The 13991-nt window shown below is 42.4% G+C and overlaps 1 protein-coding gene across 26 annotated transcripts in view; it reads left to right on the top strand.

Annotated features, from left to right (window-relative positions):
- Positions 1 to 13991, top strand: part of LOC144681317 (calcium/calmodulin-dependent protein kinase type II subunit delta) — a 331255-nt gene that overhangs the window by 256053 nt on the left and 61211 nt on the right. For all 26 annotated transcript variants that reach the window (XM_078543053.1, XM_078543061.1, XM_078543010.1 and 23 more), the window contains exon 12: positions 4799 to 4841. In XM_078543053.1, coding sequence (XP_078399179.1) covers positions 4799 to 4841 — 43 coding nt within the window. The remainder of the gene's footprint in view (positions 1 to 4798; positions 4842 to 13991) is intronic.

The raw sequence follows: 13991 nt of genomic DNA, 5'->3' as shown, positions 1-13991 counted from the left end.
TTGTGCTGCCAGTGCTACCTGTACTGTTCACTGACTACATGCATCAGCAGGTGGCCTGATGTTGTGTGTGGCTCCGGCTACTTAAAGTCAGCCTGCTCCTCTTAAAGGGGAGGTATATTGTGGCTGCAAGAAGTGGTGAGAGTCTTTTAAAAGGTGAATGGGGACAGTGACACCTTAAGGAATGGCTGCTCATGCAAGAGAAGAGAAAAAAGGTTTCTGATAATGCACTTGATGTCTCATTGCAAAATGTAGAAAGAAGCTTGACACCGTCCAGGACAAAGCAGCTCGCTTATTGATTGGCTTCACATCCACAAACATTCACTCTGTGCACCACCGACACACAGTAGCAGCAGTTTGTACCATCTTCAGGGTGCACTGCAGGAATTCACCAAGGCTCCTTCGACAGCACCTTCCAAACCCACGACCACTACCATCTAGAAGGACAAGGGCAGCAGATAGATGGGAACACCACCACCGGCAAGTTCCCCTCCAAGTCACTCACTATCCTGACTTGGAAACATATTGCCGTTCCTTCACTGTCGCTGGGTCAAAGTCCTGGAACTCCCTTTTTAACAGCACTGTGGATGTACTTACACCACATGGGCTGCAGCGGTTCAAGAAGGCAGCCCACCACCAGCTTCTCAAGGGCAAATAAGGATGGGCAATAAATGTTGGCCCAGCCAGCGAAGCCCATATCCCGTGAATGAATTTTTAAAAAAATTACAAGGTAGATAAATTAATGGCACAAATTGCGATAAATGGGTTTAATCTAATAGTCATTACAGAGATATGACTAAGGTATAGGAATAAATAGTCCAGAGTTCCTGATGTTTGAAAAGTCAGACTAAATGGAAAAGGAGGGAGAGTAGCCCTGATAATAAAGGATGATATAAGTGCAGCAATGAGGAAGGATCTTGGCTCAGAAGAGCAGGAAATGGAATCAATATGGTTGAAGCTAAGAAATAACAAGAGGCAGAAAGTATCTCGGGGAGTAGATTATAGCCCCCTAACATTACTATTATTGGCTGTCCCTCACAAGCGAGGATGTTGTCTTCCATGAGTCTGAAGGTGGCTGTTGAGGCCAATTTGGGACCTGCAGACTTTATGGCATGTAGGGCATTTGTTGTCATGTGAGATGTCTGGTCATGTGTTATTAATTCTCATTGCTCTTGTTTTTCCTCTTCATTTTGTCACTGTTGGGTCTCAAAGTGCTAGGATCCTTCTCACAGACTTTACTGCCATCTGGTTTGATCCTGGTCAATCATCTCCCAGGTGTTGATGCCAATGTTGCATTTCTTCATGTTGGCTTTCAGCACGTGCTTGAAGTGCTTCTTCTGTCCTCCTCGGTGTGTGGTTGCCCTGTCTGAGCTGGGAGAAGACGACCTACTTTGGGAGCCTAATGCTGACATCTGAACTTTGTGACCAACCTGATGAAGCTGATGGTGGATGACCATAGCCTCGATGTTTAATTTGCTTGTTTGTGAGAGGACACTGATATTGTGGTGTCTGTTCTCCCACTTAATCTGTAAGGTCTTCCGCAGGCAGTGTTGATGTTATGACTCCAGGTGCTTCCTGAATGTTCTCCATGTTTCAGCCCCATACATTAAATAAGGGGTCATGACCTCATGGTAGACCATGAACCTGGTTTCAGTTTTGATGTTGCGATCTTCAAACTCTTGCTTCCTCAAGTGGCCAAAGGCTGCACCCGCAGAATTCAAACGATGCTGGATTTCTTTATCAATGTCAGTCTTCTGTGAAAGATAACTTCTAAGATACTGGAAGTGGTCCAAATTTTCCAGGGACTCATCATGAAACCTAATCAATGGGGCTGGGGCTTGTGCATTTGGAGCTGACTGATAGAGGACTATGGTCCTCTGAATGTTGAGTGTAAGTACCATCTTCTCTTATATCTCAATAAATACATCGATGATTCCATGGAGATCTGTTTCCAACACAGCACTTACTGCAGCGTCATCAGTGTATTGGAGCTCAGTGACTGAGGTTGGGGTGGTCTTAGTTTCTGATTGGAGCCAACTGAATTAAATTGTTTACTGTCCATTCATTAAATAAGCTGCACTCCAGCAGGGAGCATATCTCTAGTCAGGCAGAGCTTGGCAGCAAGGAAGATCGAAAAAAGATTTGGGGCAAGGATACAGCTTTGTTTGACACAAAAGGGTCTGTAATGGATCCATTGCTAAGGATCACTGTTCGCATGTCATCATGAAGCAGGCGACAGATGATAATCAATTTTGGAGGACATCCATAGTTCAGCAGGTTCCAGAGTACCTCACGTTTTACAGAGTCGAAGGCTTTTGTCAAGCCAAAGAACAGTTGTAGAAAGTTTGATATTGTTCACAACATTTTTCTTGTAGTTGGTGAGCTATAAAAATCATATTGGCTGTGTGTCTTGATGTTCTAAACCCACAATGAGATTCAGGGAGTAGCTCTTCAGCTAATGTAATAAGTCAGTTTAGAATGGTCTTTCCTGCAATGGAAAGCAGGGAGATGCCTCTGTAATTCCAGTGGAACCGCCTCCAAATTTGTGTTAAGTGCAGCTTAGTAATAGCTGAGGAGGCCCCATACCCACATGAATGTATCTCTACATAACCTGATTTGCCTACAGATGTGGTCTATGTCCAAAAGAAAAACATTTAAATGCCAAATGAAAACACAGTAAAGCAGTAAATGTGTGGGAAGGTCTTTATTCAATTTGTTCACACACATTACAATGACCTGACCTTGCAAAAGGTCAGGCTTTGCAATGAAAAAGGCTGACGGTTAGCTCTGGAAAAACTCCATACCCTTTTTCTGCTTAATGTGCTGGTTTCAGATGTGCACAATACAGTCCACCATGTCTACAATGTAGTCAAACATGTTGTCCGTGTTTTCATGCTACAGTGCGAAATCCCGGAGCATCTCTATGGCCTTTGCGATATTGGCTAGGGAAACAATCTTGCGAGCAATTATCATACTCTTCAGGATCATCCAACTCCTCTGACTCCGTGGTTGAAGAACATATTGCATCTATGATGGCATCATCTATCAGTTCCATTGTGCATTGAACACTTCTGCATAAGTTTCCATGGTTGTCTCGGCTGGAATTTCCATGCTGGCCTCCTGTAGCCAAGTGAAAAGTGTCTCATAATCAGGTTGATTGGCCTGACCCTGCTCATTCTCATTCTCATCATCCTTTCCAGTTGTAACCTGTTTGAACTCAGCATGGTGGAAGCAGTTGGCAATTGTGGCTTCCGTTACCAACTTCCATCCCTTTTTTATGATGAACGTGGCCTCCAGTAATGTTGCGATTGTACTTTTGCTTCTTATTGATGGCCTCGATAACCTGAGAGATCAGCTGCCATTGGTAGTGGGTTTTCAGGTTCCGAATAACCCTCTGATCCATTGGCTGGAGCTTGCCCGTGGTATTGGGAGGCAAAATCATCAGCTTGACACTCTTCAGGCTAGCAATGTCAGGGTGCACAGGGTAGTTATCCATAATGATGGCAATCTTCCTTTTTCTTTCATTGATGCATTTTATCCACTTCCCTGATTTGTGCCTCAAAAATGATGGAGGTCTTCCAGGCAGTTTTGTTAGCCACGTACTGTGTGGGTAGTGTCTTGACATTCACAAAGCAGCATGGCTTAGTAGACTTTCCTATCGCAAGAAGCGGCAGTTGGTCGGTGCCATCATGTTGGTGCAGACCACAGCAGTGACTTGTTCCGTGCTCTGTTTTGCACCATTTCATGTTTCACCTTTAAACATCAAAGAGTGGTCTGGCAAAACAGTCCAGTTTCATTCACGTTAAAAATGTCTCCTGGTGCATACTCATTCAAGACGTGGACAAGACCATTTTGGAGCCAATCATCTGTCATTGTTGCCATAACCACCAGACCCTCACCACCTACCGCTCAGACAACGATGCCCTGCCTTTTCTTGCATCAGTGCAGCCATCAGTCGCTGTGGGTAAACTCCAAGTGGCCCAGCTCTTTTTTGCCAAGGTGACTCCCCTTTCCTGTAGGATTGGACCAGAGATGGGATTCTTCTCCCTCGGGTTGCTTTGAACCACATTAGCAGAGTTTCCTCAGTGTGGGTAAAAGCAGCAGCTCTCATCCTCTTCCTTGCTGGAGAGAATGACCGTATATTGAACTGTCCCAAGATGGTCACCTTATGAGTCATAATGGTGGATAAATGATGGTGGAACCTCCCACTCCTTTGCAATGTCCGCTTTCTGCTTCATGCCACAGCTTTCCACTTGCTGTATCAACTTCCCTTTCCCCCCGATTGACAATACTTCTAAATTTCTCACAGGTTTCGTCATACTCACATGTTTTGCACATCCTTTCGCAGGAAGATCTGTGTCAAATGATGGCTTGTCCAGTGCTCCATGATTTGGCGCTCATGTAGTCTAACTCTGCTCTGATTGGTCAGCATGATCATATGATAAATTTGGACAAGTTTGGCTAATCCGGAGTTACCAGTGCAGAATTTCGGCTTATCACGGGCATTGTTCTATGGGATTTGCTATTCTGTCAGGAATGGTTAACGACTACAACATAACTAGAATTTCATGTTATCTGAGTGTGATTCATCACGATTTCACTGTATAAATATTGCATGATCAAAACTTTCACTTGACCAAATGTACATACACAATGGATAAAATGTCAATTAGAATTAAAAAACATCTGCCTGTTAAGCTGTGTCCAAACATCGATGCATTGATATATAATTGTAGTTGTACATAAGATCATCTTTGCCAGAAGTTGTTCCTCATTTTTTTGTTCTCTTCAACTTTTCCAGGGGGCTATTCTCACAACAATGCTGGCCACAAGAAACTTCTCGGGTATGTGTGCAAATGATGCTGTTTGTGCATCCTCTGCCTATATATTAATGTACAGAAATCGTAAAAATCCATGTTCGCATTTAGACAACAATTGTGGTATAATGGGGCCAGCAATTTTAGAATTATTCGTGATAGACTGTTTGTTATGGTTACACAACAATTCTTTGTGATAATTGGTGTGATTGTCAGATGCACAAATATCAATGTCAATTTGATCAATGTAGCAATAAGTAATTCATAACAGTCAATATTACCTGTAGAACACATTGGCCTGGAATTTATGGTTATAATGAAGTTGAAACTGTCAGTGCGCGCCATCACAACTGTGTGGAACTTGGGGCAGAATTGCTTGGCGGGCGGGCGCGCACCCAACCCGACCGTGCATGAAATGACACACGTTGACGTCGGCCGAGCGAGCCAACGTCAATGCGCAATCGCACGATAATTCGGTCAGCAGGTGTGCGCTGGAGTCGGCAGCGTGCCAATTAACTTAAATTTTTCACTACCTGTCCAACCTAACGTTTGGTGGGCAGGCGAAAAGGCCAAGCAGCCTTTGCATTTTTTTGGAAACCTCATCCACAGTCGGGATGATGTTTCCAACAGCAAATAAAAATAAAATAAAAGTTTTAATATTTAATTAATAACATGCCCCTATTCATGTGACACAGTCACATGAGGGGACATATTTTATTACGTTTTTATTTTCTTCATTTTCTTTTTAAAAGATGCTTCATCTCCCTGAGGCGGCTCTGTGCCTCAGGGGGACTTTCTAGTGCCCACTTGCATGCATGCGTGAAGTTCGCGCTCAGCCAACTCGCCATCCTCCCCCCGCCCGCACAGGCAGCGCTGAGAGTTGCCGCTCGTGTTTCACACTGGGTGGACCTTAATTGGCCCGCCAGCTTGAAATCGCAGTCCAGTCCTGATCGCAGGCGGTAGTCAGCTTCCCCACCACCCCTGCCGAGCCTGCAAACTTCTGCCCTTGGTGTGTATTGCACTGAGTAAGACTAGCACATGCTCAACTGCAGGCAGCCATTATTGAGCTAATTTTAGTTGCATCTCCTAGAGAGGTCAATGTACAAAATATTCAGATCTTGCAATATACTACACTCCCTCCCCACTTATATGTTAAAATGTAAAATGATACATGTACATAATTTCCCAGAATATAATATGACTAAACCAACATCAACAAAACCTGAAAATTTAACAGGTTTGGCTGCTTATTTTTTCTACTGTAATCACAACCAAATCATATTTAACCAACACTGCCCAGAGTAATTTAGATGTTAAAAAAAATGTTTCTCCTTAACACCGGTATGTCCAAAAAAAAAATAATCATTTTACAAGGAATAATGAAAAGGACCATTTCTTCACCCTTCCTTCCTTCCTACATAGTTTCAGTGTACCTATCTGGGTTCTTCCCCTTTCTGCCTGGCTATCTCCTTCCATTTCCAATAGCTTGACTCTGCTCTCTCAACTTTTCTGACTGTGTCAAACCTGAACTTTTGACTTTGACTACCAACTCTACTTAATGGTTGGGACTGTGACATTGATTGATTTGTCTTAATCAAAGACCATGGGCAGAATTTTCTGCCTGTCGGGCGGGCGGGCCGACAATCTCCGGCGGGCAGGGAGCCGATCCCTGCCGGAGAAGCGGGCCGCACCACCATTTTACATGGGCGGGCCAATTAAGGCCTGCCCAGCATGATGTGCGGCGGGAAGCACTATGCAATTCCTGTGCGGGCGGGGGGGGGTTTCCCCAAAAGCGAGAGTGCGCTCTTTCGCGCATGTGCACGAAAGAGCGCACATCTCCCTGAGGCGAAGTGCAGCCTCGGAGATCACTTGCACTTTGAAAAAGATTAAAAATAGGAAAAAAAAATTCCCTAACATGTCCCCCTCATGTGACAATGTCGCATGAGATGGGACATGTTCATAATTTATACTGTAACTTTATTACACTTTTTAAAACCCTGCATGAAACCTCATCCCATGGACGGGCAGGCTCTTTAATTGTTTAAATGATCCTGTCATTGGCCTCAATTGACCATTGACAGGCCGGCGGGCGCACAGCTGATTTTGCTGCGCCCCCGCCTTCTTGAAGATTTAAATGGGGCAGGATGACAATGGGGGTTCCGCCCGACGTCATCCCGTGTCATTTTATGTGTTGGCGAGCAGGCCCCGCCCCCTGCTCGCCGACGGCAAAATTCTGCCCCATGTCTCACTTTTTTCTTGACTGGTAGATTCTGTAAATCCAGTAAACTTTCAGTTTCTTCCTGACTTTCACTTTGGGCTGTAGGAGGATTTTGAACTATAGAAGGTTTCTCATGTTTTCCCTTTCCCTGCTTCAAGCAAATGATCTACATAACGGAGTCTCTCAAATCTTCACTGGAAGTGTGAATGCACCTAATTTCTTTACAACAGCCCCAATCACACACTTCTCCTTATCACCTTGATGGTTTTTCACCATTACCTTCTGACCAGCACTGAACTCTTTAACTGTTTACCTTACTTTGCTATTGACATCAGGTATAAGCAAACTAAACCTTTTCCTAGAAGTGTGTTTGAACACTAATCGTAAGGTGAGCAACTGTTTTTAACTGTGGGGTTATTCTGTAAGAGGACAGAATGTTGTCTAGCCTGTTTCAAAAAGAAGTATGAAATTTATAACTTAGCTTGTCACCTGGCAGATACTTCTGCAAAGATAAAAACAAAAAACTACTGCGGATGCTGGAAATCCAAAACAAAAACAGAATTACCTGGAAAAACTCAGCAGGTCTGGCAGAAGACCTCTTCCCAATCTGTACACTTCCTTCTACAACACCATTCAATGCTGGGCGATGTGTGTTTGACTCCATTCTTTTTCAAATATTTCACACTTTTATGATATAAACTGAAGATCATTATCTAACACCAACACCCCTGGCCACCCATAAATTGCCTCCCAACTTCTCAAAGCCCCAGTAGTTTTGGCACTTGTGGTATTGGGCATAGACTCAACATTTCTGCACTTGCTTTAGCTATCGTCCAAAACAAAGTACTCTTTCCCTTCCACTTCAAAAACATTGAAATGTACTCGTTCCCACGATTTTCTTGTATTTGACCATGTTCTTTCTAATTTCGCCAGCTCTCTACTTACCACTTCTAACTGTGCATAAGGCACTAGCATAGCCTCCCAAAATGGCTGTACATTGTCTTATATCTTGACCTAGGCTTTGAGATGCCTAATTTTATCATTTGATCCTTCTTGCCCAAAGCCCACTTTGTGCTCTCTTAGCAGTTTCTCAATGTCAGACATACTCTTACTGATCCCTAGCATAAATAACTCAGCCCAGTTTGACCATATTTGCTTAAGCCATTTCCTTCTCACCAGGACACTTTACCTCCAACTTCTAACAATGGCAAGCAATAGGATGTATTATGTGTTATACACTGAAACACTGTTATTGGAATAGCTAAGTCAGTTTCACACCAGCATTGTATAAGAGAATGTGATTTAGGGACTTCTGGTACTCCCCATCCAAGATAGCAGACATTGCTGCAGTTGTATCAATGATGAAAGTAAGTTGTGAATCTCTGACTTTCATTTCTACTGTGGGCATTGGAACTATATCTTCAGCTCTTTTACTCTGATATTCCATATGCTGTTTATGTTGCTCTCTGACTGAGTACAATTCTCAGTCTTACTGCTCGATAACAATAACTTGTTTCCACATCTATCAAATGCACATTTGAGTACTTCCAGACTTTAAATCTACCTGGTGCATGGCTGCAACCTGCTGTTTTAGCACAGTTAGGATATCCATGGAGAATGATAGCAGTTTAAAGAGAAATTCTAACTTCCAGTTATTAGCTGAATTGAAACCCATTTTTCCACACCAATCCTTGGGCCTCGCATTCAACTCACTAATCCTATTTACCTTATGCTAATTTGCTTGTGCCCCAGGTAATAACCCAGAGATTACTACCTTTGAAACTTTTAATTTAGTCCCTTCTCATACTCCCTAAGCTGAATCCTTTCCCTGGTCCTACCTATGTCACTGTTACCTATGTGGACCATGATGACTGGATTCTTGTCCTCCGACTGCAAGTTCCTCTCCAGCCCAGAGCAGATACCCTGAACCCTACCACTGGGCAGGCAACATAACCTTCTGGACTCTCGCTCTCAGCTACAAAGAACAGTGTCTGTTCCCATGACTATATTGTCCCCTATTACATTTGAATGGCTTCCTGTACCACAGTGCCATAGCCAATTTGCTCATCCACTCTGCAGCTCCTGTTCTCATCCATATAAACTGAAAGAACCTCCAACCTGTTGGTCAATTGCAAGTGCTGGGACTCTTCCGCTTCTAGCTTCTGGGTCCACATACTTGCCACTCTTGCAATCACACCCTCCTGTCCCTGACCATAAAGCCAGTCAGAAGACTATCTAAAGGAGTTTAACCACCTCCTGGAACAAAGTGTCTAGGGAACTTTACCCCTCCCTGATGTGTCGTAGTGTCTGCAGCTCGGCCTCCAGCTCAGTGACTCTGTGACAAAGTTCCTCAAGCCACAGACACTTACTGCAGATGTGTTTGCCTTGGGTCACACTGGAGTCCACGAGTTCCCATGTTCTGCATCTGCCCTGCCATCTTTATAGCACTTTAATTAATTAATTAATTTCCTGATTACATTTTAATTAATGCCCCTATTGTTTCAAAAAATGCTTTACTTAGCCTGATTGAAATTTCCTATTTAATAGAAATAAGAAATACTCACCAGCCAATCACCTATCATCTTCCATGTGATGTCAAGCCTCAGTTTTTCTTCCTGAACACAGGTTTTGACTGGGTCCTGCTTACAGGTGGTGGTGGCGGCCTCGCTAGTCTCACTCCTTCTCGAAGTGAAGTCACGCGTTCTGCATCACCTCTTGAAGTTTCGCTGGTCTTGCTCCTTCCCAAAGATTTCATGTTTTAAAAGAACTTTTACTTTCTCAGTTGACAAAAGAAAAAACATTGCTGATGTTTTCTTGTGGGTAACTTATATTTTAAACTCAAGAAATATTTTACTTATCCCAAGGGAGCTGAATTCCTGAGGTAGGTGAGAGTGACTGCCCTTGACATTAAGGCCATATTTGACTTAGTGTGGCATCAAGGAGCCCTAGCAACAATGAAGTCAATGGGAATCAGGGGAAAACTCTCCACAAAGGAAGTTGGTTGTCGTTGTTGGAGGTCAGTGATCTGAGCTCCAGGACATCACTGCGGGAGTTCCTCAGGATAGTGCCCTGGGCCCAACCATCTTCAGCTGCTTCATCAATGATCTTCCCTCCATAATAAGGTCAGAAGTGGGGATGTTCGCTAATGATTGCATAATGTACAGCACCATTCGTGACTCCTCAGATACTGAAGCAGTCCATGTCCAAATGCAGCAAGACCTGGACAATATCCAGGCTTGGGCTCACAAGTGGCAAGTAACATTCGAGCCACACTGGCCATCTCCAATAAAAGGAAATCTAACTATTGCCCCTTGACATTCAATGGCATTACCATCACTGAATACCCCATTATCAACATACTGGGGGTTACCATTGACTAGAAACTGAACTGGACTAGCCATATAAATACTGTGGTTACAAGAGCAGGTCAGAGGCTAAGAATCCTGTGGCGAATAACTCACTACCTGACCTCCCCCGGAAGCCTGTCCACCATCTGCAAGGCATAAGTCAGGAGTGTGATGGAATACTCTCCACTTGTCTAGATGAGTGCAGCTCCCACAACACTCAAAAAGTTTGACACTGTCCAGGACAAAGCAGCCCACTTGATTGGCACCACTTCCACAATCATTTATTCCACCACCGACACACAGTAGCAGCAGTGTGTACCATCTACAAGATGCACTGCAGGAATTTACCAAGGCTCCTTAGACAGCACCTTCCAAACCCACGAGCACTACCATCTAGAAGGACAAGGGCAGCAGATAGATGGGAAAGCCACCACCTGCAAGTTCCCCATCAAGTCACTTACCATCCTGACTTGGATGTATATCACCGTTCCTTCACAGTCGCTGGGTCAAAACCTGGAACTCCCTCCCTAATAGCACTGTGAGTGCACCTACACCACATGGATTACAGCGGTTCAAAAAGGCAGCTCACCACCACCTTCTCAGGGGCAACTAGGGACGGGCAATAAATGCTGGCCCAGCCAGCGAAGCCCACATCCCGTGAATGAATAAAAAAAATTGCACTCTCCTCAAAGTTAGACACACCTCAAAAGCATCTGGACCCATCTTGGTGAGGAAAAAAATTTACTTTATCCTCATTTCCTATTTTATTCACTTGCAGCTAATTGTGTAAACTTTGTTCGTAATTACACCAGTCCTCTTTGTTAGGTTTGAATTCCCTCATTGACCCCAAATATGCCTTCAATACCATTTTTCAATTCTGTACCGTGCTGATTCACTGTGTACCTGAACATGATGTGCGTATGGAGCAATCTTTCAAATTGCTTAAACCTCCACAAAATTAACTTGAGGATTTCTAAAAAGGTGGCACAATCTTCTTCAGTCCTTAATTCCTGATATGAAGTGTAAAAAAGAATCATATCCCAGCCTCATTGCCATCTTTCTGTTGAGTATTGCATTGAATAAAACTAAGACATGTTCAACTGTAGGCAGCCATTATTGAACAAACTTTATTTACACCTGCGAGCAGAGAGGGCAGTATAACAAAATGCTCAGATCTTGCAATATACTCCAAAACTGACAACAGCTTCAGGCATCTGCACATGTGCAGTTAACAGCGGAGATCCAGAAGTTGCAGCCAGTGACATCCCGCTTCTCCCCAGGCGTGCTGATGCAGTCTTCACAGGTGCACTGAGCATAGAATCGGCGATTTGACATGAACTTCAGCTTTTTACATGTTACTCTCACTGTAAAAAAACATGGAAAGAGTCAAGTTCTGTTGAATGCAATGTAACTGAGTTTTAAATGACACGCTAAATCATAAATACGGCTCTTTGGCCTTGAAAAACTAATTTTAGAAGCCTGAAATGCCACTCCCTGAAATGTCATTCCCTCTGTTTCATGATTTTAATACCTTTTTCATATACTTAAACTTTTAAAAATCAAATAATAATTATGATTTTTCAGCTTCTACCTTAATCCCATGTGTATGTCTCAATCTTTATTTCACTTTCTGTAAAATCAGTAAAAAGTGATTGATAGTCAGTGCTTTTTACACCCTGCTTTGCAGTCTCTGAGAACCTTTGAACCTTGGCTGCTCAGTCTGCCTGATGAATTCACTGATCCTGGGTACCAGAGATCCCATACGAATGACACTAGAAAGAAATTAGTGTTATAGGAAAAATCAATGCCACAGGATCCATTAAATCTTTTCAGATAGCTTTCTTTGAGGTCAGTTGTGAGTGCCATCTCTTATAGCCCACTGCAAAACCAGGTTCATTTTATCAATTGCCATCTTTTTCTAGGTCCTGTTTATAAAATATTTTCACAGCTTTTATCTGTATTTGTAACAATATTATTTATCAATCTTGGTACATTTTGTGCTTAATTTATCTAAAGTTATTGAAACCCCTGTTTTTTTACTGAATGATCCTTTAGGTGATCTTACCATCTGATTAGTTCTGTATAAATGTAAAGAGAAAGGATAAATTGGACAATGCAATATTTTAAAATTTGGGGGGAAAGTGTGATTATTTTGGTTCATTTTAAGAGCCAGGTGATACTCAGTAATAAAGATAATTAGGTTTTAAGTTTGTCATGAAAATAGGGAGGGAGTAGCGTATTGTAAATGAAACTAGATCAAAAGAGTAGAAAACTAGAGTACATGGTTAATGTGCAATTTTATGCATGGAGTGTGCCGAGAAATGTAAAGTCAGTGGTAAATCTGAGGAAAATTTTAATGATACAACTATTTCAAATAAGACTTTTGATTTATTCAACCAACCAACTTTTAGACACCACAGCATGTTGGTGAGCTTCAGATGACTAAATGCAACCGTTAGCAGAATTGACACACTTTATGATGTTCCACTGGATGCTGAGCACAAGTGATTTGGGAAACCTAAGGTAATGGTGAATCGGGTAGAAGTTGAATATTAATAAATGAGGAATTAAGGTGTAGTTATAGTTAATAAGTTAGAGGAGAAAATTGTGGTAGTTTTGTGATTAAAGGGAGACTGAATTGCAAGAAATGAAAAGGTACAAATTCAGAAGTGTAAAGGAGAACTTTAATTCAGAAAAGTTCCAGATAGCTCCAGAATTGCATGGTTTATCTGAGCTTAAATTACGTTTTGTTTTAGGAATAAGATGATGTTGTAGGTCTTTCCTTGGCGATCTCACTTGTTTACCTGCCTTCTAGAACCTCTCAGTCCCAACTCTTTTTAGAAATGCATTTATGGCCCCTCAAAACCATTTATAATGGCCATTCCTTTGGTAACACACTTTTAAATTGTGGGTGTAGTTTAAAAACAAGTTCTGCCTCTTTTCCCATACTGTTAATGTTGATTTGAGTCCCTAGATTTTTGAGCTCTTCACCAATATGAACAATTTGTCTCGATCAATCTTAAAAAAAAGCCTTCAGTTGGTCAGCTTCAAATCTGTCTTTCAAAGAAAATGAAGCCAACTTCTTGGTCTTTCTTCAGAACTTAGTCCTGATACCCAGAACTTTTATCATTCCTCACCATTTATTTCATATCATTAGATAGCCAGAACTGAAAAATTAAGGTGATGGGAACTGAGATGGAGAAAAAGGAACCACACCAAAAGTAACAGAAGTTGTTTGAGGTAACAACAGTAAAATATGCCTGCAGCAGATAATGCTGTTACCATGCAAATAGTACTGAATGAGGTAAACATAGGCTATATGGAAACTAGACACTGAAAATGATGAGAAGAGGGTGAGTCTTGTGCTGTGACTGAATTGGTATACTTTCATGGATGATGTATTATTTGGAGGATCAGGAAGGAGATGTGGAAAGTTGCTGTAACAAATAACCTTAATAAGGCAGTATGTGCTGTTCTAGTGGAAAAGGTATGGGCACAATCATGAAAAATGTAAATACTCACAGGATACAATGGTTCCTGTGCTGCTTGGACCAGAGTGAAGAACAGTCAGAGTTGCATTTGGACAGCAATGGTCAAAGCTCCATTTTGTAA

The sequence above is a fragment of the Cetorhinus maximus genome, chromosome 1, assembly GCF_964194155.1.
Source record: "Cetorhinus maximus chromosome 1, sCetMax3.hap1.1, whole genome shotgun sequence".
In the NCBI taxonomy this organism is placed as follows: domain Eukaryota; kingdom Metazoa; phylum Chordata; class Chondrichthyes; order Lamniformes; family Cetorhinidae; genus Cetorhinus; species Cetorhinus maximus.
This window is presented reverse-complemented; position numbering and strand designations above follow the sequence as displayed.